The 24462-nt window shown below is 42.3% G+C and overlaps 2 protein-coding genes and 1 long non-coding RNA gene across 4 annotated transcripts in view; 1 reads left to right on the top strand and 2 right to left on the bottom strand.

Annotated features, from left to right (window-relative positions):
* The window catches only part of JPH1 (junctophilin 1), a 124099-nt gene extending 117544 nt beyond the window's left edge, over positions 1-6555 (bottom strand). The window contains exon 1 of the mRNA XM_074987062.1: positions 6024-6555. Within this exon, the coding sequence (XP_074843163.1) occupies positions 6024-6402 (379 nt within the window). The 5' untranslated portion in view covers positions 6403-6555. The remainder of the gene's footprint in view (positions 1-6023) is intronic.
* GDAP1 (ganglioside induced differentiation associated protein 1) overlaps positions 5856-24462 on the top strand; it is a 74820-nt gene continuing 56213 nt past the window's right edge. The window contains exon 1 of one of the 2 annotated variants that reach the window (XM_074987065.1): positions 5856-5933. The gene's annotated coding sequence lies outside the window, so the exon portion shown is untranslated. Of the gene's footprint in view, positions 5934-6631; positions 6762-24462 lie in introns of those variants that run through there. The other variant, XM_074987064.1, reaches the window with a different exon arrangement.
* LOC142009272 (uncharacterized) lies at positions 9344-24344 on the bottom strand. Its single transcript, XR_012644406.1, has 2 exons — positions 24173-24344; positions 9344-9770 (listed from the first exon to the last, which is right to left on the bottom strand). It is a non-coding gene; the product is annotated as an uncharacterized LOC142009272 (long non-coding RNA).

The raw sequence follows: 24462 nt of genomic DNA, 5'->3' as shown, positions 1-24462 counted from the left end.
ATTTGTTTACAGCCGTTATTCCTCTCTCTGACTTGTGTGCTTCTATTTAGCTGTAATTTACCCCTTAATGTCTTTTAAGAGCCCAGTAAGTAGTGGAAGTGTTGGTAATGCTGCTAGACATCGACCTCCCTTGGTTTGGCAAATTCTCTCATTGGCACTGGTCAGTCCCTGAGAGTGTCAGATTAGAGAGCTTCAACTGGTATAATAAAGGGCTAAAATATTCAACAGACAATATGATCTACCAAAACCAGATAATAGGAAGCTTTTGTACTATGCACACTCTTTCCTGCAAACCACAACATGCCTTTTTTCCATTTTAACCACTACTCAAGTGCTAATTAGTGGCATACAAAGTGGCATTAAGACTACCACTGTAATTACCAAGTATCAGAGGGGTAGCCGTGTTAGTCTGGATCTGTAGCAGCAACGAAGGGTCCTGTGGCACCTTATAGTCTAACAGAAAAGTTTAGAGCATGAGCTTTCGTGAGTTAACTCACTTCTTCAGATGCTGGACCAAATGATTTAAAAACTGCATGTATTAGGGTAGATAAATAATTTAAAAATTGGATTCTCTTATGTAAAAATCAATTTTTGTACTATTTAAAATAAAATACTAATATTCTCATCTAAAACAGTTACAATTATATGTCATCAAAAACATGCCATACTGACAGTCTCAAAAAAGAAAGGAATTAGTGCCTTTTACCTGTCCAGCCTTATTACTACAGGTTGAACCTCTCTACCAGCATCCTTGGTTCCCGAGCAATTCCAAACCAGAAAATTTGCTGAATCATGAGACGCCAATGTTGTCTAGCAGCATTACCAACGCTTCCACTGTTTACTGGGCTCTTAAGACATTTACGGGTAAATTAGACTTCAATAACAGCACAGAACATTGAGAACCAGGATTGGGGGCTGTAAACAAACTTTACGGGACCACAGGAAACTTGATTACACCCATGATCAATGAACACACAGCTAACTAAAATCATCCCAGCTGATGGACGTTGCCAGACTAGAGGGATTCAACCTGTAGCTCTTGCTTCTTGAAAGCTCTGGGCTTTCAATTTCTGAATCTTGTCAGACTAAAAAAAGAGTAACGTGTACAAAGAACAGCACAGGATGGATAGGCTTGTTTTTGTTCTGCGGTGGTGGACCTTGGCTAAGCCTGGCAGAAGAATTAGTTGAGACACTGTCAAAGTCAGAGAGACAATATACAGGAAAGGACAGAGCCATCATAGAAAGGAAGAGGGGAGTGAATTGGAAAGAAAAAATGAAAGATATTATTCAGCACACACACAGCTTTCTGTATTCTTCCCCCATTTTGCCACAGAAAGAAAAAAACAAAAAACATTATGACCTCTGGACACAACTGGGAATATTTTGAAGGAATTTGTTCCCTGGGTATAAAAGGAAAACATGCCAAGTATGAACAGTGGAAGATGATGATGCAGGGACTAGCTGCAAGAATGAAACATCATGAAGAAAATTGCTTATTGGGAGAAAATGACGTGCATATGGCTGAGTGGATCAACTGGTTATTAACTTGAAGAGTGATGCACTGCTAAGTGAATGACTTAATACCCTCTGTATGCCTTTTAATATAAGTGCAATTTAACAAGCAAATCTCCAAACTGTTTGCCATATTGGATGTTGCGAGGAAAAAATATGGTTTAGCTTAATTCAGTAAACTAACCATAAGGATCAGCAAACCTGATTTAGAATCTGTCACCCAGGTATACAACACAGAACGCTGCAGTAAGGGAAGTCTAGTTGTCACTGCCATTTTCTTATGTTATATTCCATCATACATGCCCCTTATTTTGGGACATCACAGTTGGAGACCGTAATGGTGATGCCATAAGCCGATTCCCTACTTTAATTCATCATAACTCAGCTTTTCCAAGGGAACCCCACTCTATATTTATTTTCTTAAAAAACAGGAGTGCCAGACAATTCAATGGGGCTCCCTACAATGCAAGTACATTTTAAACACAGTCAGTCTTAGCTTTTTGGGAACTTGATTTAAATCAGATGTTTAAATCAATTCACCACGGCATGCGCTCTCCAAAGAATAGGTACAACTGGGCGACACAGATACAGTTGTATTTAGTACAGTAGATGTTCGATCTATGTGACGGTACCACTCCCACGCACCCTCGTGTAACTCAAATTTCACGTAAGTCGGTGGCAGCTTTTTCCCCTCGTGGCACGCACGTTCTGCAGCCAAGGAAGCAGCAGGAGCACCTGGAACTCCTTTTGGAAAGTAAGTCCTGGGGTTGGGGATGCTGTTGGGGGGGGGAGGGGTGGTTAAGCCTGGCAGCGGATTGGGGCCACAGTGGGAGGGCAGGGGTGTGTGTGGAGCTGAGCTGGGGCCGTGCATTGGGGGGGGGGGGGAGCACGGTTGAACAGGGGGAGCTGAGCAGGGGGTGGGAGGTTTAAGCCAGAGCCACACACGGGGTGGTGAACCAGAGCTGTGCTCAGGAGGTGAGTTGGGCTGCGGGGGGTTTGACACAGGGCTGAAGTGGGGCAGGAGGACGGAACCAGGGCTGCGCACGGGTGTTTGAATCACGGTGGGGGTGTGGAGTTGAACCAGGGCCGTGTGCAGGGGGTGTTGAGCTGGAGCCACAAGCTGGAAGGGGGTTTGAACTGGAGCCGCACAGGAGGGGTGGGGAGCCAAAGCCAGACACAGGAGTAAGGAGTGAGCTGGAGCAATGCACAGGTGGTGAGTGGGGCAGGGGGAGCGGCTGAGCAGGGGCTGCATGGGCCAGGGGAAGCAGGATTGAGTTGCACTTAACTCATGTTAACGCAAGTTCAGTGCAACTTGAAATTGTGCATTTTGAGGGTTTAACTGTAGAGTGGAGTTCACCAATAGTTTTGGATACACTAAAACTGCATCTGGCAGCAAATTACTACTAGTCTAAAAAGCTTACCTATCTCTAATCAAGACTTAAATGCACAACCCTTTCCACGGAGATTCAGTTGAACATTAGTTACAAAAGCACATACCTACAACAAACTGTATTAGTCTGGTTTTGCAGATGAAAAATCAAAGGAATTTTATATTCAGAGAGCAGCTTGCTTGTCGCCAGTGTTTTTATTCCTACACTGATAAACACAAACATGCTTTAGGACAAAATATTGTGGAAATTATTTGTTTAAATTTTTAAATAAAAACTAAATAGTACATGAAGTTATTATTTAGTGTTCTCCAGGAACAACAAACAATGGCCTCGAATAAAACATTTCTATCTACAACTGTAAGGACTTTCATATATGATCAGTCAGTTTGTACTAACAATTCAGATATTTTTCTTATAGGTAAAAATATTGCCGTTTTCACTTACTGCTGTGTTTTTTGCAGTGCTTCAAAAATAATGCCCTGACTGCAGATAGTTAATACCCTGGAGTAGACCCATTAAAATCAACAGAAATACACATGCTTAGATATCTAATACAGATTGAACCTCTCTAATCTGGAACTCTCTCCTCTGGCAAACTCCGTAATCTGGCATGATTTTAGTTAGCTGGACAACCACTTTTAGGTGTGGCTAAGTTTCCCCTGGTCCCTTAAAGTTTGTTTACAGACACCAAGCCTGGCTCTTAGTGTTTTGTGCTGTCTGCTGTAATTTACCTCTAAATGTCCTTTAAGACCCCAGTAAGCAGAGGAAGTATTGGTAATGTGATAGAAATTATTGACCTCTCGATGTCTGGAAAATTTTCCCGTCTGGCACCAGTTAGGTCACAAAGCTTCTGAACAAGCGGTGCTCAACCTGTATGTTCTTAAATGTTTGCAGATCTGGAGCCTTAGTGATAAGAGTTACATGAATTGAACAAGAATTCTTAAAATAGAATAATGTGGATTTTTCATAAAGCTACAGATTTCCAAACTATTTTTGAAGACAATTTACAGTCTGCTTTGGAGGGGGGTGAGGGACTGAATCCCCACAATTATTCTACTAAAGGGCAGTGTTAACTTCTAAAACTTATTTTTAACAAAAAACAAGCATGCTAATTAGCTTTAGAAATATGGCTATAGTCAATTGTACCCACCCTCTGCTCCTTCTAAGCTTCTAATCCACCAGGGGAAAATTTCCTCCAGTGTCATCAAAGTGAACTAAACAACTCTGATGTTTTAGAATGAAACGTATAACACAAAAAACAAAACAAAACCCACACACATGCATGTATCCTCTGGATAAAGACCAAGCATAAAAACTTTCAGGCCCAAGAGATCACTGTTTTGACATTCTTAAACTGGGATTTAAAAATATAAAACTGTAAAATCAATCCATTTTATAAATCAATGAATTTCAACGTTATTAAATTAATTTTATAGTCTAACTTATGGACTAAAAAGACTTATTTGTAAGGGGGGCTCGACTCCCCCTTGGCACATGTGTATCCATTCTTTGGAGTCTCTCTTCTTGAGTTTGACCACGAGCAATTAGTCAAACTTTATATATAAACGGATACAAAGCTGTAAGAGGCCTGAACCAAAGATTTGTTAAGACACAGAAAAGGCAGATTTACATATTTCCTGTTTTGCCAAATTACATTTCTTGCCTAGCACTCACACTTTCATTTGCAAATTTGAACTTGAAAAACGTACATGATAAATATTAAACTAAGTACAACTGTCAAAAGAATCCATCTCTAACAAGTCAGGCCTGATTTTCCCCTTACATTGGGATACATCAAAACTAATTCCATAGGTCACTGGTTTCACTTACAGCTGTGTAAAATCAATTTAACTCCAAAAGCTACAGCAGTGCAAAGTCAATGTGAGAGTAGAAACAGGCCTGTCTTTTGTGTGGTGCTTGAAATGGCATATACACTATGATTAAACAAAACTATGCAAGCATGTACACTTTACTCGTGAGTCACCTTGCTGAACCTCAGCTTGATACCCTTTGATATGTTAAATATGATGTCAGAAGTTGGTAAGACAGTCATACCAATATATTTATGGAGAGGTTTAGGAGGGTTCGGCTGGGGTGGGTAAAGTGAGAGAAACAGCAGCTGGCCTGCTTATTTCAAAACATGATTTGTATTTAGAATCACTTGTGAGGTTTAAGTTACAACATTTCTGTGTTTATTAAATAAGCTCATTTTATAACCATGTAGGTAGGGCCAAGTTTCATTAATTCTAATAATACATAGTCTATTTGGCCACTGTTAGCTTGCCCATGAATTTGTCCATACCGTTTTTCCCATAAAGTCTCTCAAAATCAACTGATTTGAGGTTTGCCAGTTTTCTCTGGGACAGAATACAAATGTAGCTGCTACAGCAATACTATCACCTATGAAACCTGCAGCAGTTGAACAAAGAACAAACAAACTACAAACAAAAATAGCTCTTTTCAAGCAACTGCAATTTACTTGTAAAGTTTAGGAATCAGCAAACGTTTCTACCATATGGTGAAGAAAAGCGATAGCCATGGGAACATGGAACTTCTAAAAGTGAAACCTTGAACCAGTTCATGAGCTTCAGCCGCACTGCCATTTATCACCCAAACGCAGTGTTTCAAACAGGATAATTATTATTAACCCTTGGTCACCCTGCAACAGCATAACCCACCCCTTGCTTTCATTGCCCGTCTGAGTGTAAACCAAAGGTAGCTTCCTGTATGAACCTTCCTCCTTTTCGCTTTGTCGGACACTAACACAGGGGGTCCAGCTCTGGGATCGAGGCCTTACTGAACTCTGCTTCAAGCTGGCTGCGACTGCAGCTACTGGCAGTGGGCTCACGAGCTCAGCCCTGCCCCTTGCAAAAGCTGCACGGCCCCCGCGGTTACAGCCTGCCTCTGCGCGCGTGCACAGAGCCCCCCCCACCGAAGAACAAGAACTTTGCCGAGCGCCGAGACTCTTCCTCCCCGGCTCACGCGGGGGCTGAGCAGCGCGTGCGGGAGCCAAGGCGGGGGCGCGCCCAGGTAGCAGCAACGCTCGTGGGCGCACACCCAGGCAGCGCGTGTGACCCGCCGGGCGCGTTACCCGGCTCCCTTCCAGCGCGGGCCGCTCACCTCCGTCCCCGTAGGTCTCCACGCCGTAGCCGTCCTGCAGCCCGTTGCTCCAGGTGCCCTCGTAGCGGGCCGGGGTGCTGAGGCTCTGCCGCACCCCGTAGCGCCCCTTGAAGCCGTGAGACCACTCGCCCCGGTACATCCACCTGCCCTTGGTCTCCACGCCCAGCCCGTGGCGCTTGCCCTGCGCCCAGTAGCCCTGGTAGGTGTTGCCGCTGGGCCAAGTGTAGCCGCCCACCACCTCGAAGCCGTGGGACCAGGAGCCCGCGTACTCGCCCTGCCCCTTGGGCCCGGTGCAGATGCCGTGCCCGTGGGCTTTGCCATCCTCCCAGCCGCCGCAGTAGGTGCCGCCATCGTCGAAGTCGAACCTGCCGCCCGTCATTCAGGGGAGCGCAGGGCGAGCTCGGCTCCGTCCGTCAGTCCGTGCGCTGCCGCCGCCGGCGCTGCGATCCTCGCCACCCCTCCGCTTCCAGCACCCCGCGCGGCACCACTGCCCCGGCTCCTCCGCCGGCACCGCCTCCCGCCCCGCCCCCCGTTCACACACCCCGCGCGCGCGGGGCTGGCGAGCAGCAGCGGGCGCGTGGACGCCTCCTGGGGCTGCCGGGCGTCCCCCAGCCTGAGGCGCGCGCGCTCGCCCGTCCCCTAGCCCCGCGGGTGCAGGGCGGTGCTGGGCGCGCAGCTCGGTGCCGCGGGCAGGTGCGGGAAGCGCCCCCCAGAGCAGCGCGGGAGGCGTGCCTAGAAGTGAGCGTCTGGCTGGGCGGGAGGGTAAGCCGGCTGGTTGGCTGGCTGTAAACGTGCGCCTGGGCGGGGCGTGCAGCGGCGGCGCCGGTGCTTAAACGTGTGTCCCGGGGAGGGGATGTGCATACGTGACTGGCAGTGTTTGTGCATGTCTGTCTTCCTAGATAACACGCGGAGGATTCTGCTGGGGGCAGAGCCGGGGGCGTGCGGGTGGCGGCAGTGCCCCCTTCGGAGGGTGGTTAAACTTCCCCAACGTGCTCAAACATAGTCCCAGTTTGTACTGAGTTCTGTGCGCTTCTCAGGTTTGGTCCCAGGAGCTCGAGTCAGTTGTGGTACGTTGTCTTGTCCTTAGTGGCATAGGCCAGCGGTGCCCGAACTGTGTTCCCTGAGCTATGGCAAAGTGTTCCACCAGTGAAATTGAGTGATGGCGCTATTTTCCCTATTCTCAGGGGAAAAAACACATTTGGGGATGTTCACCTGCCCCCCCCTCCACCGCTATATGTGTTTTGTTCATGTCTGGTTTCATTATTATTTGTTGAGTTGCATTTACCGTACAGTAATTTAATTAATATTGTTAAGAAATATTTTCTGTTAGTAATGTTCCTCATAGTTGGCATGATGACGTATAAAAGGTAAAGTGTTCCTCAGAGAGTGGTGGGATGTCCAGGTGTTCCAGGACCAGAAAAAGTTTGGGAACCACTGGCATAGGAGACCCATTGTCGCTGCCACACCAAGCAATGCTGTGCCACGCTGCCAATAGTTTCAGGAAGGGAAGTCTAGAAGTATGGAGCACAGGATACTGTGGTTTGTGGTCTTTCAAAGATATAAGGGTGGTTGTCTTTTAAGAAATCTCATATTATGCCTTCAGCTGGATGACTGGATAGTTTCAAGCCCTGACAAATACCCTTCAGACATTTGGTAATCAGATAAAAGTATAAGGAAAGTAACAGGAGGTGGGAGACTGGGGCAGACGCTCTGGACTTAGGTAAGGTGGAGATGGAACTGGTAATTATGGTTGGTCTTATCGTAGAGCTGCAAGAATTGCTGTTTTCTGTAATGTTAGTTTCACGGTTTTTTAAACTTTTATAAACGGGTCGAAAGAACATTTTAAAGCAAATTTTTCACTGCATAAGGTGTTTGAGAAAATTGTGAGCTCAGGTAGGCTCCCACAGCCCAATTCCATTCTCCTCTGGTACATAACCACCTATGCTGATACAGCAAAATTAAAAAAAAAAAGGGAGGAGGGAGGAGTCAATTGGAAAGTATGGATCAGCATTCACATCACATGCCTCATTATTACTTGGCCCAAGCTGGGGAAGTTAGGCCAAACAGCTGACCAAATTCGGTGATAAATCTTAGTCACAGACCACCTGAAGCCCATTTCTCATATGCTAGGAAGAAGTGTTTTGGTTAAGCAACTTCTGATAAAAATCAAACCAATCCAAAAACCTAACAAACTACAGATTACGGAGAAACCTTATTAATGCAAAGTGGGAAAAAAAGATGATAAATCAAGAATGCAAGAGTAACAATCAATAACAATAATGATGCATATGTTAAACTAATTTCAGCCCCTGAGTACGCCAATGTAGCTCAGTTTTCTTATATCTAAAATAACTGAAAATATTGCACCTATGTAATATCACTGAATTAGCACTACTGGTCGGACTTTCGCAAATGTACAACCTTATGATTGTATTGAGTTGAACAATTGTGATGCAGTTTCACAAGCAATGAATATAATTGATTTTAACTTTATTAAATATTTTTGTCTAACTTAACAAAGGCCTGTTTCTTACTGAGGGTGAAGGAACCTTTGATATTTCAAACTGTTTAATTCAGCTGTGGCTTTAATAATGAATAATAAGTGGGTTTTTTATTCATGTGTTAGGGACTAAAATTATTATATAGTACTTTAATTATGCAAGCTGGAAAGTAGTGATTACCAATTTATAGGTAACAGCACATACACCATTATTAAAGCTAAAGGTTGGACCTTCCTGGTCTGGCACACTCAGGACCTGACTAAAGGAGGGAGTCTGCCAAGCCAGGGGAGGTGAATGCTGATCCCTCTGCTGCTGGCACACAGGGTCTTCTGGAGGGTCACTAGCCTCCCAGCCAGTGGGCTCCCCTCCCAGCTGCCAGCCTCAGCCCTAGTAGCACTCCTGGCCATCAGCCCACCAGCCCCTCTGCAGTCAAACCATTTCTGTTCCCATCTGCTGGCCCCTTTGCCACTCGACTCATGGCCAGCCTGTGCTCCCAGCCACTGGGGCTCTCTGGTGCAGCAACATCCATGGTCCTTCTGGACCAGAGCACCCTAGGCCAGAGACATTCTACCTGTAGTAGTGTGATTGAAGTCAGTGGGACTACCCATATGAGGAATTTTTGTATTGGTGAAAATTAGGCTCTTAGACCCTAATTCAGCAAGGAATTTAAGCGTGTATATAACTTTAAGTATTTGTGTAGTCCTACTACTTATGAGCTTATAGTTATGCATATGCTTAATGCTTTACCAGACTAGCACCAGAGAACTGAGCACTTTGAAGGATCAAGCACCTAGCCACTATTAAAATAAAATATTTAAGTACAGTACAGTATATTCTTTAATGCTGTATGGAATAGACACAGACTGCTGAATCAGGGTTTACTTGAGCAGTTTAAAACCTTTGTGATTCTCAAAACTGTATTGCCATATGGAAGCAGATCCTTAGCTGGTTGTGGAGGCTGGGACTCTGGGGAAAGGATTAAAAGTGGCATAAAAGCCTTTATATGAGAGAACTCAAAGACAAATAGAAAATTCTTTCCTGACTCCATGGTGGTGTGCAACATTTTACATTAAGAAACAAAATTAATAAATGTACACATGTATGTTTAGTTATGACTATACCTAGTACAATTGACTGATGTCTATTTGCCATAGACAGGAACATATTGGTTTGTACAAATGGAATATCACATACATTAGTCACAAAAATATCACTCTTTGCTGCCATGTCCACACCATAGTATGTCCTGCAAAAAGAGAAAAAAGACAAATGATTTTCAATGCATATGCTCAGGAATGTGAATACGATGCCCACTCCACACAAGGTCTGTAGGGATTGAGTGGCTAGGTAGGCCCCCAAGTAACTGCCCAGGCTGAAGACACAGGGAGCAGGCCACTAACTGGAAATTATCATAGTTGGGTAGGAACAGGAGGGGCTTCTATAAGGCCCAACATCTGTGAGCAGCAGCAGGACGCAAGAAAGTAGTCTACAGTCACTCTGTGAGATGGGTGCTTGAGCTGGCAAATACAGAGGGTGAAGCTAGATAGGTATGAAAAATCCCAGGGAAACAGCAGCAAGGAGTGGGACTGTACAGACTTTGTCTGCTTGTTATAGGGTTCCTGGGCTTGAACCCAGTGTAGAGGACAGGGTAGTGTTCTCTTGTCAGCCACTGGGAATACCAGCCAGACAGCTAGTTCGGAAGGACTTTGACTTCCCTGGAAGGGGAGGACCTTATTGATCTGAGGACCAACCCACAAACAAGGAGATGAAGCTCAGGGAAGGGGCTGTAGGATGCAAGACATGACCAGGGCCTTGTAAGAAATGTGGTCAAGCAGTCAAGGGAGGACAGTGAGTTGGTTACTTCTGGTAGCAGGCAGGGCACCACACCTATCCCCAACCCACCCACCATAGTGATGGAGAACTGTAATGTAACGTCTACCAAGTGATGAGGAATCACACCCCCAAAGGTGTAGGAAAAGAAGCCACGTACACTGGTGGCTGGAAGAATTGCAGCCACCACTGTTGCGAGGAAATGTTGGGTAGTGATGGTTGCTAATTATTGTGAGGGGGATGAAGGCACTCATCTGTTACCCTGAAATGGCATCTTTGTGGGTATGCTGCCTACCAGGGACCTATATCTGAGAGATTATGGTGGGATTGCCAAGGATCATCTGTCCCTGTGACTAATTCCTCATGTTACTCATCCATGTTGGCAACCATTGTGACTGCGAGGTATGAGCCTTGGTAGGTCAGACATAACTACAGGGCTCTGGGAGGAAGGGTAAAAAAAGTTGGGAACACAAATGGGTGTTTTCTTCAATCTTATGGTCAAGGGTAAGGGGCCAGGCAGACACAGACACATCTTGGAGGTAAATACCTACCTGCAAGGATGATGTTGCCTGGAGGTCTTGGCCATGGGATGCGGTTCCAGGAAGAACTGCTAACCAGAGGTGGGGTCCACCAATAGAGGCAGGAGAAGAGCATAGTTGGAGACAAACCGGCTAACCTAGTGAGTAGGGCTTTAAACTGGTTTGAAGGGGACAAGTGACAAAAGCCCATAGGTAAGTTAAAAACATGGAGACCTAGGAAGAAGGTCAGAATTTGGAGGGAGCATTGGCTGCTCTCACAGGGATAAGATAGCGATAAGACAAAATGGGGTGATCAAATCAGTATCTTAGATGTCTGAATCAAGAAGTTGGAGGAATAAGCAGGAATAACTCAAAATACTAATAAATAAACACAATGGTGACATAGTTGGCATCACAGATGAATAATGCACATGGCTGTAATATTGGCATAAAAGGGTACAGCTTGCTCAGGAAGGACAAATGGGAAAAAAGGCAGGAAGTGTTGCCTTATACGTTGAAAATATATTCACTTGGATTGAAGTTAAGATGAAAATATGAGACAGACCTAAGTCTCTAGGTAAGGATAAAAGCTGTGAAAAGCAAGGGTGATGTCTGCAGTAGACCCTTACCATGATCACCTAACCAGAAAGAAATGGTGGATGAGGCTTTTTTAAACAATTAGCACAGTCATCCAAAGCACAGGATATGGTGGTGATGGAGACTTGAACTACACAGACATCTGTTGGGAAAATAACACAGCGGGGCACAAGTTCTAACAAGTTATCGAACAAGTTCTTGGAGGCAATTTTTTGTTTCAGAAGATGGAATAAGCTATTGGGGAGAGGCAGTTTTAGATTTGATTTTGTCATGTAGGCTTGAGAAATTGAAAGTAGAAGGCAGCTTGGGTGAAAGATCATGAAATGGAAGAGTCGAGATTTTAATGCATGATAGAAGGTAGAACAACAAAACAGAATGGACTTCAAGGAGACATTAGCACACTCAGGGAATTGGTGTGTAAAATTCCCCTGGGACACAAGTCTCAGAAGAAAAACAATTGAATGCTGTTAGCAGTTTTTCAGAGAGACATTATTGAGGGTGCAAGAGCAAACTATTCCACTGTGAACAGAAGGAAGCATGGCAAGAGAACGCTTTGACTCAATTAGCAGATCTTGAATGATAGAAATATTAAAAATGAGTCTTACAAAAAGTGGAAAACTAGGTCAAATTACAAACAATAAATATAAACAAATAATACAAATATGTAAGGGCAAAATTAGAAAGGGAAGTCACAAAAATGAGCTCGGACTAGTTAGAGACATGAAGGCCATACCTACACTGCAGCAAACTTTCAAAAGATGGTCATCCGGAAGATCTTCTTTCGAAAAAACGTGTCTACATACACAAAAGAGCAGATCAAAAGATCAGTCTGGTCTTTCGATAGAGAGTGTCCACGCAGCCCCTGCTCTTTGGAAAGAACAGGCCAGGAACTGAAAAAAATATGGTATCACGAGAACTGCTTTTTCGAAAAAATGCACATGGAGCATCTACACATGCTTTTTTTTCTAAAGAAGCTTTTGAAAAAAGGTGCTTTTTCTGATCTGGAAGTGGAAGGGGACTTCCAGAAGAAGACCCACATTCTTTCAATTTTGGATCAATAGAGCTCATTTTGCGTGTGGACAGGCTGTGTGTTCTTTCGAAAAAGGGCCAGATTTTCCAAAAGAACTTGCTAGGGTAGATGTGTCCGAAGAGTAACAAGAAAACATTGTACAAATACATTAGAAGGAAGAGAAAGACCAAGGACAGGTTAGACCAGTTGCTCAAGAGGGGAAACAACAGGAAAGGGTAGAAATGACAGAAAATTTAATGACTTTCTTTCAGATTTCACCAAGAATGTTGGTGGTTGATTGATATCTAACATAATGAATGACAGTGAGGTAGGAACAGAGGTCAAAATAGGGAAAGAACAAATTAAAAATTACTTAATCAAGTTAGATGTCTTCCAGTCACCAGGGTCTAATGAAATGTGTCCGAGAATACTCAGGGAGCTGACTGAGGAGATATCTGAGCCATTAGCAATTATCTTTGAAAAGTTGTGGAAGACAGGAGAGATTCCAGAAGACTGGAAAAGGGCAAAATTAGTGTCCATCTATGAGAAGGAAATAAGGACAACTTGGGGAATTACAGACAAGTCAGCTTACCTTCTTTACAAGGAAAGATAATAGAGCAAATAATTAAACAATCAATTTGCTAACATCTGGAAGATAAGGTGATAAGTAACAGCATGGATTTTTAAAGAACAAATCATGTCAAACCAACTAGATGAGTTTCTTTGATTGCGTACAAGCCCTGTGGTTACGGGGGAAGTGGTAGATGTGGTATATCTTGACTTTATTAAAGCGTTTGATACTTTCTCACATGATCTTCTCATAAATAAACTCGAAAAATATAACTTCGATAGAGCTACTATGAAGAGGGTGCATAACTGGTTGGATAAGCATTCTCATAGTTATCAATGGTTCACAGTCATGCTGGAAGGGCATAATGAGTGAGGTCCACCAGGTATCAGTTCTGAATCTGGTTCTGTTCAATATCTTTGTCACTGATGTAGCAAATGGTATAGAGCGCACACTTCTAAAGTTTGCAGATGATACCAAGGTGGGAGAGGTTGCAAGTTCTTTGGAGGATAGAACTAAAATTCAAAATGATCTGGACAAACTGGAGAAATGGTCTGAAGTAAATAGGAAGAAATTCAATAAGAACGAATGCAAAGAATTTCACTTGGGAATAGAAGTGTCACACATACAAAAGGGGAAATGATTGCCTAGGAAGGAGCACCACAAAAAAGAATCTGAGGTTCGCAGTGGACCGCAAGCTAAATATGAGTCAATAATGTAAAACTGTTTTCAAAAAAAGGAAACATCATTCTGGGATGTAGTGGCAGGTGTGTTATCAGTAAGACACAAGAAGTAACTCTTCTTCTCTATTCTGCACTGATTAGGCCTCAACTGGAGTATTGTGTTCTATCTGAGTGTTATATTTCAGGAATGAAGTGGACCAAGTGGAAGAAGTTCAAGAGAAGAGCAACAAAAAGGATTAAGGATCTAGAAAACATGACCTACGAGGGAAGATTGAGAAAAAATGGTTTATTTCATCTGAAGAAGTGAAGACTGAGAGGAGACATGAAAACAACTTTCAGATAACTAAAAGCTAGTTACAAGGAGATGGGGGAAAATGTTCTCCTTAACTTCTGATGATAGGACAAGAGGCAATTGGCTTAAAGTGCAGCAAAGGAGGTTTAGGCTGGGCATTAGGAAAAACATTAGGAGTTCTTAAGAGCAGGTTGGACAAACACCTGTCGCTGGTCTAGATCGTGGATCTCAAACTCATGGCTTGTGGGCCATCCCTGGCTGGAGCAGTTGTACAGTCTGGCCCAGGAGCACCAGGGTGTGAGGGAGGGGAGGTTTGTCTTTTCCCGTGCTCCAAGCCCCACTACCTCCTGCCAGCGCCTTGACCCCTCCCACTATTGCACCTCATCCCTGAGGGGCACAGCCTCAGGGATTATTGAGACAGCTTGGCATGGAGCAACAGCTGCGATCAGGCCCCCTTTTCGTCCCCACAGTGTCTGGAGTTGCAGGGTAGCAGAGCAAATGCGCTCACTGAGTGTGCTGCACTTCTCTACAGCCCCTGCCACCACAGGGCGGTCAGCGGCTCAACCTCTGCTGCTGCCTCCCCGCCCCCCGATCCCCAAGGCCATGTCCCTAGGTGACAAAGTGCAATGGGGAGAGGAGGAAGGGTGGTGGTGGGAGAAGGCAGGGCTTGGGGCATGGGAACGGACAGCTTCTCCTTCCCCAAGCCTGCTGGCTCTCCCAGGCTAGATCGTGTAACTGCTCCAGCCAGGCATGGCCCACAGACCATGAGTTTAAGACCCCTTCTCTAGACGGTATTGGGTCCTTCCATGAGTGTAGGGGCTGGACTATGAGACCTCCTGAGGTTTCTTCCAGACCTACGATTCAGAACACATCACCAGACTTTGGCAGTACCAGGAGAGATCAGCTGGCGTTCCATTGAGAAGCAAAGTTGAGAAAGTAACATAATTACTTCCCTTATGGATTGTATTTACTGAGGGTAATGGGGGGCATCTGCGTGTGGCGGGGCACTGGGCAGTTGTGGTGGTAGGGCAGGGTGCCTGAAATTAAAAGTGGTGGAGTACTCCTGCCACTCACAGCTGTTTGGAGCTCTGAGACACCATGAGTGATGAGCACATTCTTCAGTGACCTGCTGTTGCTGGGCAGTGGGGCTCCCTGCAGCTCAGGGATAGTGGTGGGGATTGTCATGCAAAATGGGGCATCCTGCACCTCCCAGTCACTGTGAGTGGTGGAGCACCCAGCAGCTGCCATGGGCAGTGAGGCACCTATAATTCTGAGCCACCATCAGCAGTGGGGAGCTCCTCCACAGCTCCTGTATAGCATAGGGCCCCTGAACCTCCAAAGTAGGGGCTCCCCTCAGAGCTCCAAGCCATAGTCATCTGGGGACCCTGCATGTTGTGCATGTGATTGTTTGAATGGTGTATATTTTGCTACTGTACTGACTAAATATTTAAATGGTTTCTTTTTGTTTCCTTTTTATGTGGAAAATATGAAGGTCACCTGTAGGCGGGGTGAGCTGCTGATAGGAAGATGATATGCTTAGGAGTGTACAAAGTATAAAGCAGGCCCCATTTGTCACCAGTTACAGGCAAGAGCATAAACAGGTTGAACCTCTAAATTTAGTGCAGCACTCTCTGGTCCAGCAACATTAGTGGTCCGGCACGATATTAGTTTGCTAGTTGTCCACTTAACATGGGTGGTTAAATTTTCCATAGTTCCATAAAGTATATTTATAGCCACCAGTCCTGGCTCTGTGTTCTGTGCTGTTATTTAGCTTTAATTTACCCCTAAATGTTTTCTAAGAGCCCAGTAAGCCATGGAAGTGTTGGTTATGCTGCTAGACAATAATGACCTCCTGGGATTTGACAAATTCTTGGTTTGGTATCAATCAGGGCCTCAGGGTGCCAGACTAAAGAGGTTCAACCTATAATTTCTGTATCAAAACATTAGGGCTGCCAAACGGAGGTTAATTTGTTTTGAGTTAATCGCTGGAATTAATGTGATTAAAATTGATAGCAGTTTCAGTTGCACTGTTAAAAAATAAAATGCCAATTTAAGTTTATTATAGATTTTTGGATGCTTTTCTCCATCTGCAAATAGTTTGATTTCAGTTACAACACAATACAAACTATACAGTGCTCACTTTATGTTTTTTTGTTGCAAATATTTGCACTTATAAAAAGATAAACAGAAAAAATAGTTCTTTTTCAATTAACCTCATACAAGTAATGCAGTGCAATCTCTTTATTGTGAAAGTGCAATTTATAAATGTAGGTTATTTTTTGGTTTTTTTTGTTATGTAACTGCACTCAAAACCCAAAAAGCATAAAACTTTGGAGTCAGTCCTACTTCTTGTTCAGTTAATTGCTGAGGCAAAGAAGTCTGTTTATATTTATGGGAGATGATGCTACCTTCTCCTTATTTAAAGTGCTGCCTCTAAGGGAGAACTGGCATTTGTATGGCAATGTTGTTTCTTGCATTGAAAAGTATTTTTGTGCCAGATATGCTAAATATTCATATGTCTCTTCATGTTTCGACCACCATTCCAGAGGACAATCTTCCATGTTGATGATAGCTTCTGCTGTATAACTGTCCAAACTAGTGCAGTCTGATGCATATTCATTTTCATCAACTGAGTCAACTTCCAACAACAAAGGTTGATACTCTTTTTTGATGGCTCGGGTTCTATGGTTTCCAAACTTTTAAAACTTCTGATAGCATGTTCCACTTCAGAGTCTTAAATCAGTGGTCATGTGCTTTTTCTGTCTTTAGAAATCTCATATTGATTCCTTTTTCTTCATTTTGTCACATCAGCAATAAAAATGTTCTCAAACAACATATGCTGGGTTATCACCCAAGATTGCCATAATATAAAAAATATAATAGACAATGGGTAAAACCATGATACCGGACACAGTACAATTCTACCCCAACTATTCACTTGTAAATTTAATTAACGCTTTTTTTTAATGAGCATCATCAGTGGACCAAGCATGTGGACCAAGCATGAAGGGGCATACAAATGCATAGCATATCTGGCATGAAAATACCTTGCAATGCCAGCTACAAAAGTGCCCAATGAGCTCCTGTTCTCACTTGTAGCTAGCAGTATTGTCTCCCATAAATATAAACAGAATTTTGTATCTTAGCAATTGGCTGAACAAGAAGTAGTATTGAGTGGACTCGTGGGCACAAAAGTTTTGCATTGTTTTGTTTTTGACTGCCGTTAAGTGAAACAAATTCTATGTTTGAAAGCATACTTCCACAATAAAGAGATTGCACTACTGTACGTGTTTAAGGTGAACTAGGATACTATTTTTTACAGTGTAAATATTTGTAATAAAAATAATATAAAGCAAGCATTATCTACTTTGTATTCTGTCTCAGAGGGATAGTCATATTAGTCTGTAGCTTCATAAAACCAAGCAGTCCTGTAGCACCTTCAAGACTATCAATTTTATTTATTATGTAATAAACTGTGGTGGGTAAAAGCTACTTCATCAGTTTCTGTATTCTGTGTTGTAATTGAAAAAATGTATTTGAAAAGATTGAAAAAACATCCAAAAGTACTTACAATAAATTTAAATTAGTATCTCTTGTTGTTTAACACTGTGATTAAAGCTGCAGTTAATCATGCGTTTTTTAATCTTGCGATAATCATGGTTAATTTTTTAACTGTTTTGACAGCCCTACAAATCATACTGTAGTAATTGTGATTGACATTATGAACTCTGTCCTGCCACAAGTGAGGTATTGAATTAGGCTTAGTCTGACTAACTTCTGGTTTTGAAGATTTTTGCGTCTTGCAGGATCAGTCCAAATCTGAAAATAGACAGTTTTTTTTTCTAAAATACCATAGTTCTACTATCTTAGTCAGTACAAAAATAAGAAGTATAACAGATGTTGTATCCATAGTAAATGTTCTTGTCCTACTGATGACTGGTACAATCACAAAATGTGTATCTGCTTTGTCTCTTGTTGCATAAAGGGGCTTTGCTCTGTTATCCAAAGCGTAGGATTTGGTGGTGAATTGGGACTTCAGCTATCCAGATGTATGTTGGGAAATTAACACAGCGAAGCACAGACTATCCAGAAAGTTCTTGGACTGCATTGACAACAATTTTTTTCCCCCAGAAGATGGAAAAAGCTACTGGGGGGGAAGCTGTTTTAGGTTTGATTTTAAGAAATAAGGAGGAACTGGTTGAAAATTTGAAAGGGGAAGGTAGCTTGGGAGAAAGTGATCATGAAAAAATAGAGTTCATGATTCTAAGAAAGGGTGAAAGAGAGAACAGAAAAATAGAGGCAATGGATTTCAGGAAGGCAGATTTTGGTAAACTCAGAGAGCTGGTAGGTAAGGTCGCATGGGAAGCAAGACTAAGAGGAAAAACAACTGAAGAGAGTTGGCAGATTTTCAAAGGAACATTATTAAGGGTCAAAAAGCAAGCTATACTGATGCATAGGATGGATGGAAAGTATGGTGGAAAACTGCGTTGGCTTAGCCAGGAGATATTGCATGATCTCAAAATAAAAAAAGAGTCATACAAAAAGTGGAAATTAGGAGAAATTACAAAGGATGACTATAAACAAACAATACAGGTATGCAGGGGCAAGATTAGAAAGGCAAAGGCACAAAACGAGCTCAGACTAGCTAGAGAGCTAAAGGGTAACAAGAAGACAGTCTATAAGTATATTAGAAGCAAGAGGAAGACCAAGGACAGGGTAGGTCCTCTGCTCCGTGGGGAGAGAGAAACAATAGGAAATTTGGAAATGGCAGAAGTGCTTTATGACTTCTTTGTTTTGGTCTTCACCAAGAAGTCTGATGCAGAAATGTGTAACATGGTGAATGGTAGTGGGAAGGGGGTATGTTTAGAGGATAAAATTAAAAAAAAAAAGTTAAAAATTACTTAGAAAAATTAGATGTCTGCAAGTCACCCAGGCCTGATGAAATGCATCCTAGAATACTCAAGGACTGGATAGAGAAGGTATTGGAACCTTTAGCTATCATCTTTGAAAAGTCTTGGAAGTCAGGAGGGATTCCAGAAGACTGGAAAAGGGCAAATACAGTGCCTGTCCATAAAAAGGGAAAAAAGGACAACCCAGGAAACTACAGACCAGTCAGTTTAATTTCTGTGCTGGAAAAGATAATAGATCAAGTAATTAAGGAATTCATTTGCAAACATCTAGAATAAAATAAGGTAATAGGTAACAGCCAGCATGGATTTGTGAAAAACAAATCATGCTAGACCAATGCAATAGGTTTCTTTAACAGGATAGCAAGTCTTGTGGATAAGGGAGATGCAATGGATGTGGTATTCCTAGACATTAGTAAGGCATTTGATATGGTCTCACATGATTTTCTTGTCAATAAATTAGGCAAATACTCCTTAAATGGGGCTTCTGTAAGGTGGGTGCATAACTGGCTGGATAACCATTCTTAGAGTGTAGTTATTAATAGTTCACAGTCACACTGGAAGGTCATAACAAGTGGGGTTCCACAAGGGTCTGTTTTGGGACTGGTTCTATTCAATATCTTCATCAATGATGTTGATATTGGCATAAAGAGTATTCTTATTAAGTTGCTTTAGAGGATAGGGTCAGAACTCAAAATGATGTGGACAAACTAGAGAAATGGTTTGAGGTAAATAGGATGAAGTTTAATAAGGCAAATGCAAAGTATTCCACTTAGGAAGGAACAATCACTTTCATACATATAAAATGGAAAGTAACTGTCTAGGAAGGAGTACTGTGGAAAGGGATTTAGGGGTTATAGTGGACCACAACCTCAATATGAGTCAACAGTGTGATGCTATTGCAAAAAAAGCAGCCATGATTCTGGGATGCATTAACTGGAGCATTGAGAGCAAGACATGGGAAGTTATTCTTCCACTCTACCAGTGCTCATTAGGCCTCAGTTGGAGTACTGTGTCCAGTTCTGGACACCACATTTCAAGAAAGATGTGGAGTAATTGGTGAAGGTCCAGAGAAGAGCAACAAGAATGATTAGAGATCTAGAGAACATGAACTATGAGGGAAGACTGAAATAACTGGGCTTGTTTAGTTTAGGAAAGAGAAGACTTAGAGGGACATGATAGCAGTTTTCAGGTACCTAAAAGGTTACAAGGAGGAGGCGGAGAAATTGTTCTTCTAGGCCTCTGAGGATAGGACAAGAAGCAATGGGCTCAAACTGCAGCAAGGGAGGTTTAGGTTGGCCATTAAGAAAATCTTCCTGTCAGGGTGGTTAAACACTGGAATAAATTGGTTAGGAGGTTGTGAAATCTCCACCACTGGAGATATGTAAGAACTGGTTAGATAGACATCTCTCAGGGATGGTCTGGACAGTGCTTGGTCCTGCTGTGAGGACCTCTTGAGGTCCCTTCCACTCTAGTGTTCTATGATTCTATGTTTTGAAATAGCTAAAAGTGTAACATTTTATATGGGTAACTTATATTGTATTAGACATGTTGGTCATGTCCAAATGGGTGCTTAACACAGTGCTGCTGCCATCAGTGCTGTGCTAATGAAGTTTCCAGAAATTGCAAATGGTTGCCTATTTGCAAACTCGTGTGGCTAATTTGCATAGGTGGCACTGACCGTACAGAGGCCGTGTGGATGTGACTCTGCCAGTTAAACCCTCTCTCTGCCCCTCAGGCATAACAGACTGGCAGCTGAGTGGGGTTTAGCTGGCAGAGGCATGTCCACACGGCCTCCTTACTGCTGGCGCCATCCTTTGTCAACAGTGAAATCTCATACAGGTATGCTTATGGACAACCATTTGCAATTTTTAGAAACCTCATTAGCATAGTGCTGCTGGCAGCAGTGCTGTGTTAAGCACCCATTTAGACATGACTGTTGTGGCCATATTTCTTTCCCTTATACTTCCTTACGTAAAGGCACAGTGCAGCACAGGTCCTGACTATGTTTCACTCCTGGTCTTCCACTACTCACCCTTCAGTATCTTCCACAATGATGTAATTTCCCTGCCAGTTAGGTCCCTTAACTATTCTAGCCCTTCCAGGGTATTAAAAGTCCAAAAACAAAGAAATGCAGTCCTTCCATCCTTAGTCATCCCCACTTCTTCATCCTGGCTGGCCTTCTCTATGAGAATGAGAACTCAAAGTCTGTTCTTCCTAACAGCCCGGCAGTTGACCTAGGTGCTCGGTTTTTAAGCTCCCCCTTTGAAGACCAACAATCACATCAGGAATTGCAAGTGTGTCCGGTGGGGCCCTCAGTAGGTATGATGATAAATATATCTATAGACACCTCTATAAAAGAGAGAAATTGGTTACATATAGAATAAGGATCTGTTTTATCTGTTCTTTAGTTTTGGACCTTCAAATTTTCTAGAGTTATTATGTCACATGATGTCTGTATATGCTAGTTTTGATGTTTGGAGCCATCATTTGAATGAAAGATGTGTAAAACCTGATGTAAGGAGTCAGTAGTGAATTTTGTTTGACAGTTTGGTTTCCCATGCATTTTGTTTTATATGAGATGATAGCATTAGAAGTATTTTGCTAAATATGCCCTCTTTTGAAAAGCAATAAGATTTTTGTTTGGGATGGCAATGGGAAGCGGATCCTCCATCCAAACCAAAAAAACTGGAGGATCTGTGAGGCTGATGTTCCCCAGAATGCCAGACGCATGCCAACAATTAATATAGAGGCCAAGACAGTGATTTTGGATGCTTCAGTTTTCGGGTGTTGATCTTGAAAGACTAGAATAGGACCTGATTTTCAAAGTGTGGGAGTTCAATACTTCTTGAAGGTCAGGTGCCTATAAAGAGTCTGTGGTTGGGCACCTAAAATACTAGCCACTTCAGAAAAACCTTGACTGTCCCTAATATGCCCTGTTCCAAATTATCTTAATCTGCAATTAGACTTTATATAATCTTGAATTTTTCAAATTACTGCTTAAAATTATGTTTAGATAGGCCTAAATCCATCATTCCAGACTACCATGTGCCTGTAGCTTCATGTTATTGTTAAAACATAGTAAAATTGAAAAAAGGGATTATATTAATATATAAAATTTACTAGTGTCAGTTCATGTGAAATCTTTCGAGATTGAGAGTTTTTTCATTGTGTTTTGCTGCCTCACAAATTATATCGTTAAAGTTAATGTATGTTTACCTCTGTTAGCAATAATGTAGTTAGTGCTTATGAATAAGTGAAACTGAAGAGAATTAGGGTTTATATATTTTATAGTTAGGTGTTGACAGTATAAATAAACTTGGATATAAATTCATTGTGCCTTTATAGATGGAGATGTGCCTTCACACTGATTTCAAAAGTTACCCTTTCATTATACAGCCCCACTGTGGCTGGTGATTGCATTTATTTTAGAAATGTTAACACATATAAAAGGTGATCGCTTAAAAGCTCTGGAGGCTGAAATGATCAGTTTAAGCACAGAAAAGAGCTAACAGTTGTAGTGAGAATTTTCTCAACTCTTTCTACAAATGTGACTTGGCTTCTAAATGGGGGAGGATTTTAGATTTTGTGTTCATGTATCATCTGGCCTCTGAATTCTAAAAAACGTGTCAGTTATTGAGATTTTTCATATCACCCTAGTATTCGGGTGCCTTAGAAATTAACATAAAATCCAACTAGCACTCTACATACAGACCTAGAATTCTTCCTAGTCTCGATTGCACTATATATTAAGATTCCATTTACAAATATCTTGTAACGTGGCTAATAATTTTAAAATAAATCATTAGTCAACTATCAGAGTCTAATGGGTTCATAGGTTGTTCATAACCATCTGTGACATCCAGTCTTGATTTGCATATAACCATTGATAACACTTATAAATTATGTCTCTGCCGTGTTTACAGTAGCTATTAATCATTTACTAACGTTTTTAAACTATTTGTCAATGGAATGTCGTAATAAAATGTGACCACCTTATCTCATCTCTTCCCATGAGGAGAGGATTTTTAAGTAAATCCTTATTGCACAAGCAAAACCGTAACAGAGAGATGGATCTTACGTTCTGTCTATTTGCAACTGGACAAAGACTCGCTTCATAGAGAAGAGCAGGCTTTGAGAGCTGCGAGCGTTGCCAATTTGTCTTAGATCTGAACTCACAAAATAGAGGAGCCAGGCCCCTGTGACCAATCTATTGAACTAGCTAGCTGTGTTTTTTTAAAAAAAGACTTGGGTGGTAGTTTTTAATGTAAGCCACGTGTAAAATGCTCTCCGATCAGATTATTTTAATGTCTGTTACTGAGAAATACTTTACAGACAGTATTTTAAACTTGCAAAATGCCTTTATCACCCGTAAATTTTGTTTTTTTTTTAAATTTCATCCTATCATGCTTTGGAGCGAGTGTGGAAAGATGAGCAGTCAAGCAGTGGTCAGCCAGAGGGAGAAGAGCATCATACAGCCCCCAGAATAGCAACAGCAGTAAATATGGTCATGCTGTTCCTCCTCTCAGAAAGGCTCAGATCTATTGGCTACCAGAAATTCAGGAGCTTTGATGAAACATTTACAAATGGAACCGCAGTTTAATAGACCTCATTCCAGCATCAGACCAGCTGATATCAAGCAAAGCAGAGGAGGCATGATCATAGGGCAAAGGCACTAGACTATGGGGAGAAAAAATTAAATCACCAGCTGGTTCAGTGCTCCAAGACACAAACAATGTTCTTGTCCCACTCACATCTATGTAGGAATATACTGTTATTTGCAGCTGACTTATGGCCATTGAAGTATGCAGATTTTGCATAATGGGAAAGATGGACTGCAAAATGATATTTTTTCTGTGACTGTCTTATGTTTTATATAATGCCTATCAGTGGTATTGAACTGTCTCCCCTCATCCTAATGAGTAGCAGTAAAGCCTGGAATAGAGGTTTTTTTTTTCCCCACTGTTTTTTCATTTATTTAAAATATCCCATGAAGTAAGACATAATATTCTGCTCAATCAGTGGCACACAGTATTTTAGAATGGTTGCTCAGGCTGGTCGAGCTGGCTGGCAAAACCCTTTTAACTTCTCAGATTTAGAAAGGGAATTTTTTTTTCCAGGGATCCAAAACTGACCTTTTACGTCTGTATACAAAACACTGCTCATCATTTTCATGTGATTTCCCCCAGCCTTATTCTGTGGTTAACTCTTCAATTTCTATCCCAATTTCCATGTTTTGCTTACCCGAGAGTATATTTGTAAGCTGAATTCTGCCGCATTTACACACTGTCCAGCTCCTCTGAACTATAGGGGATTGCATGTGGTAAGTCTGGGCATTTGTTCTTGTGGCTTTCTTCCAGTCTTCACAATTTGAAAAACTGGTTTCACTCTTTTGTAGCTTCTCTGCTCTCGTGGTTTCTTCTGCCAACCCACTCTGTCTCTTGTGGTGTTACTGGAGGAGGTTTGTTATTTCAGACACATACCAACGCCTGCTACATTCATTTCTTCCCTACAGTCTTGTGCAGGGCACAGAG

Source organism: Carettochelys insculpta, chromosome 2, assembly GCF_033958435.1.
Source record: "Carettochelys insculpta isolate YL-2023 chromosome 2, ASM3395843v1, whole genome shotgun sequence".
Lineage (NCBI taxonomy): Eukaryota > Metazoa > Chordata > Testudines > Carettochelyidae > Carettochelys > Carettochelys insculpta.
The sequence above is the reverse complement of the archived record's forward strand: the minus strand, read 5'-3'. Positions and strand labels throughout refer to the sequence as shown.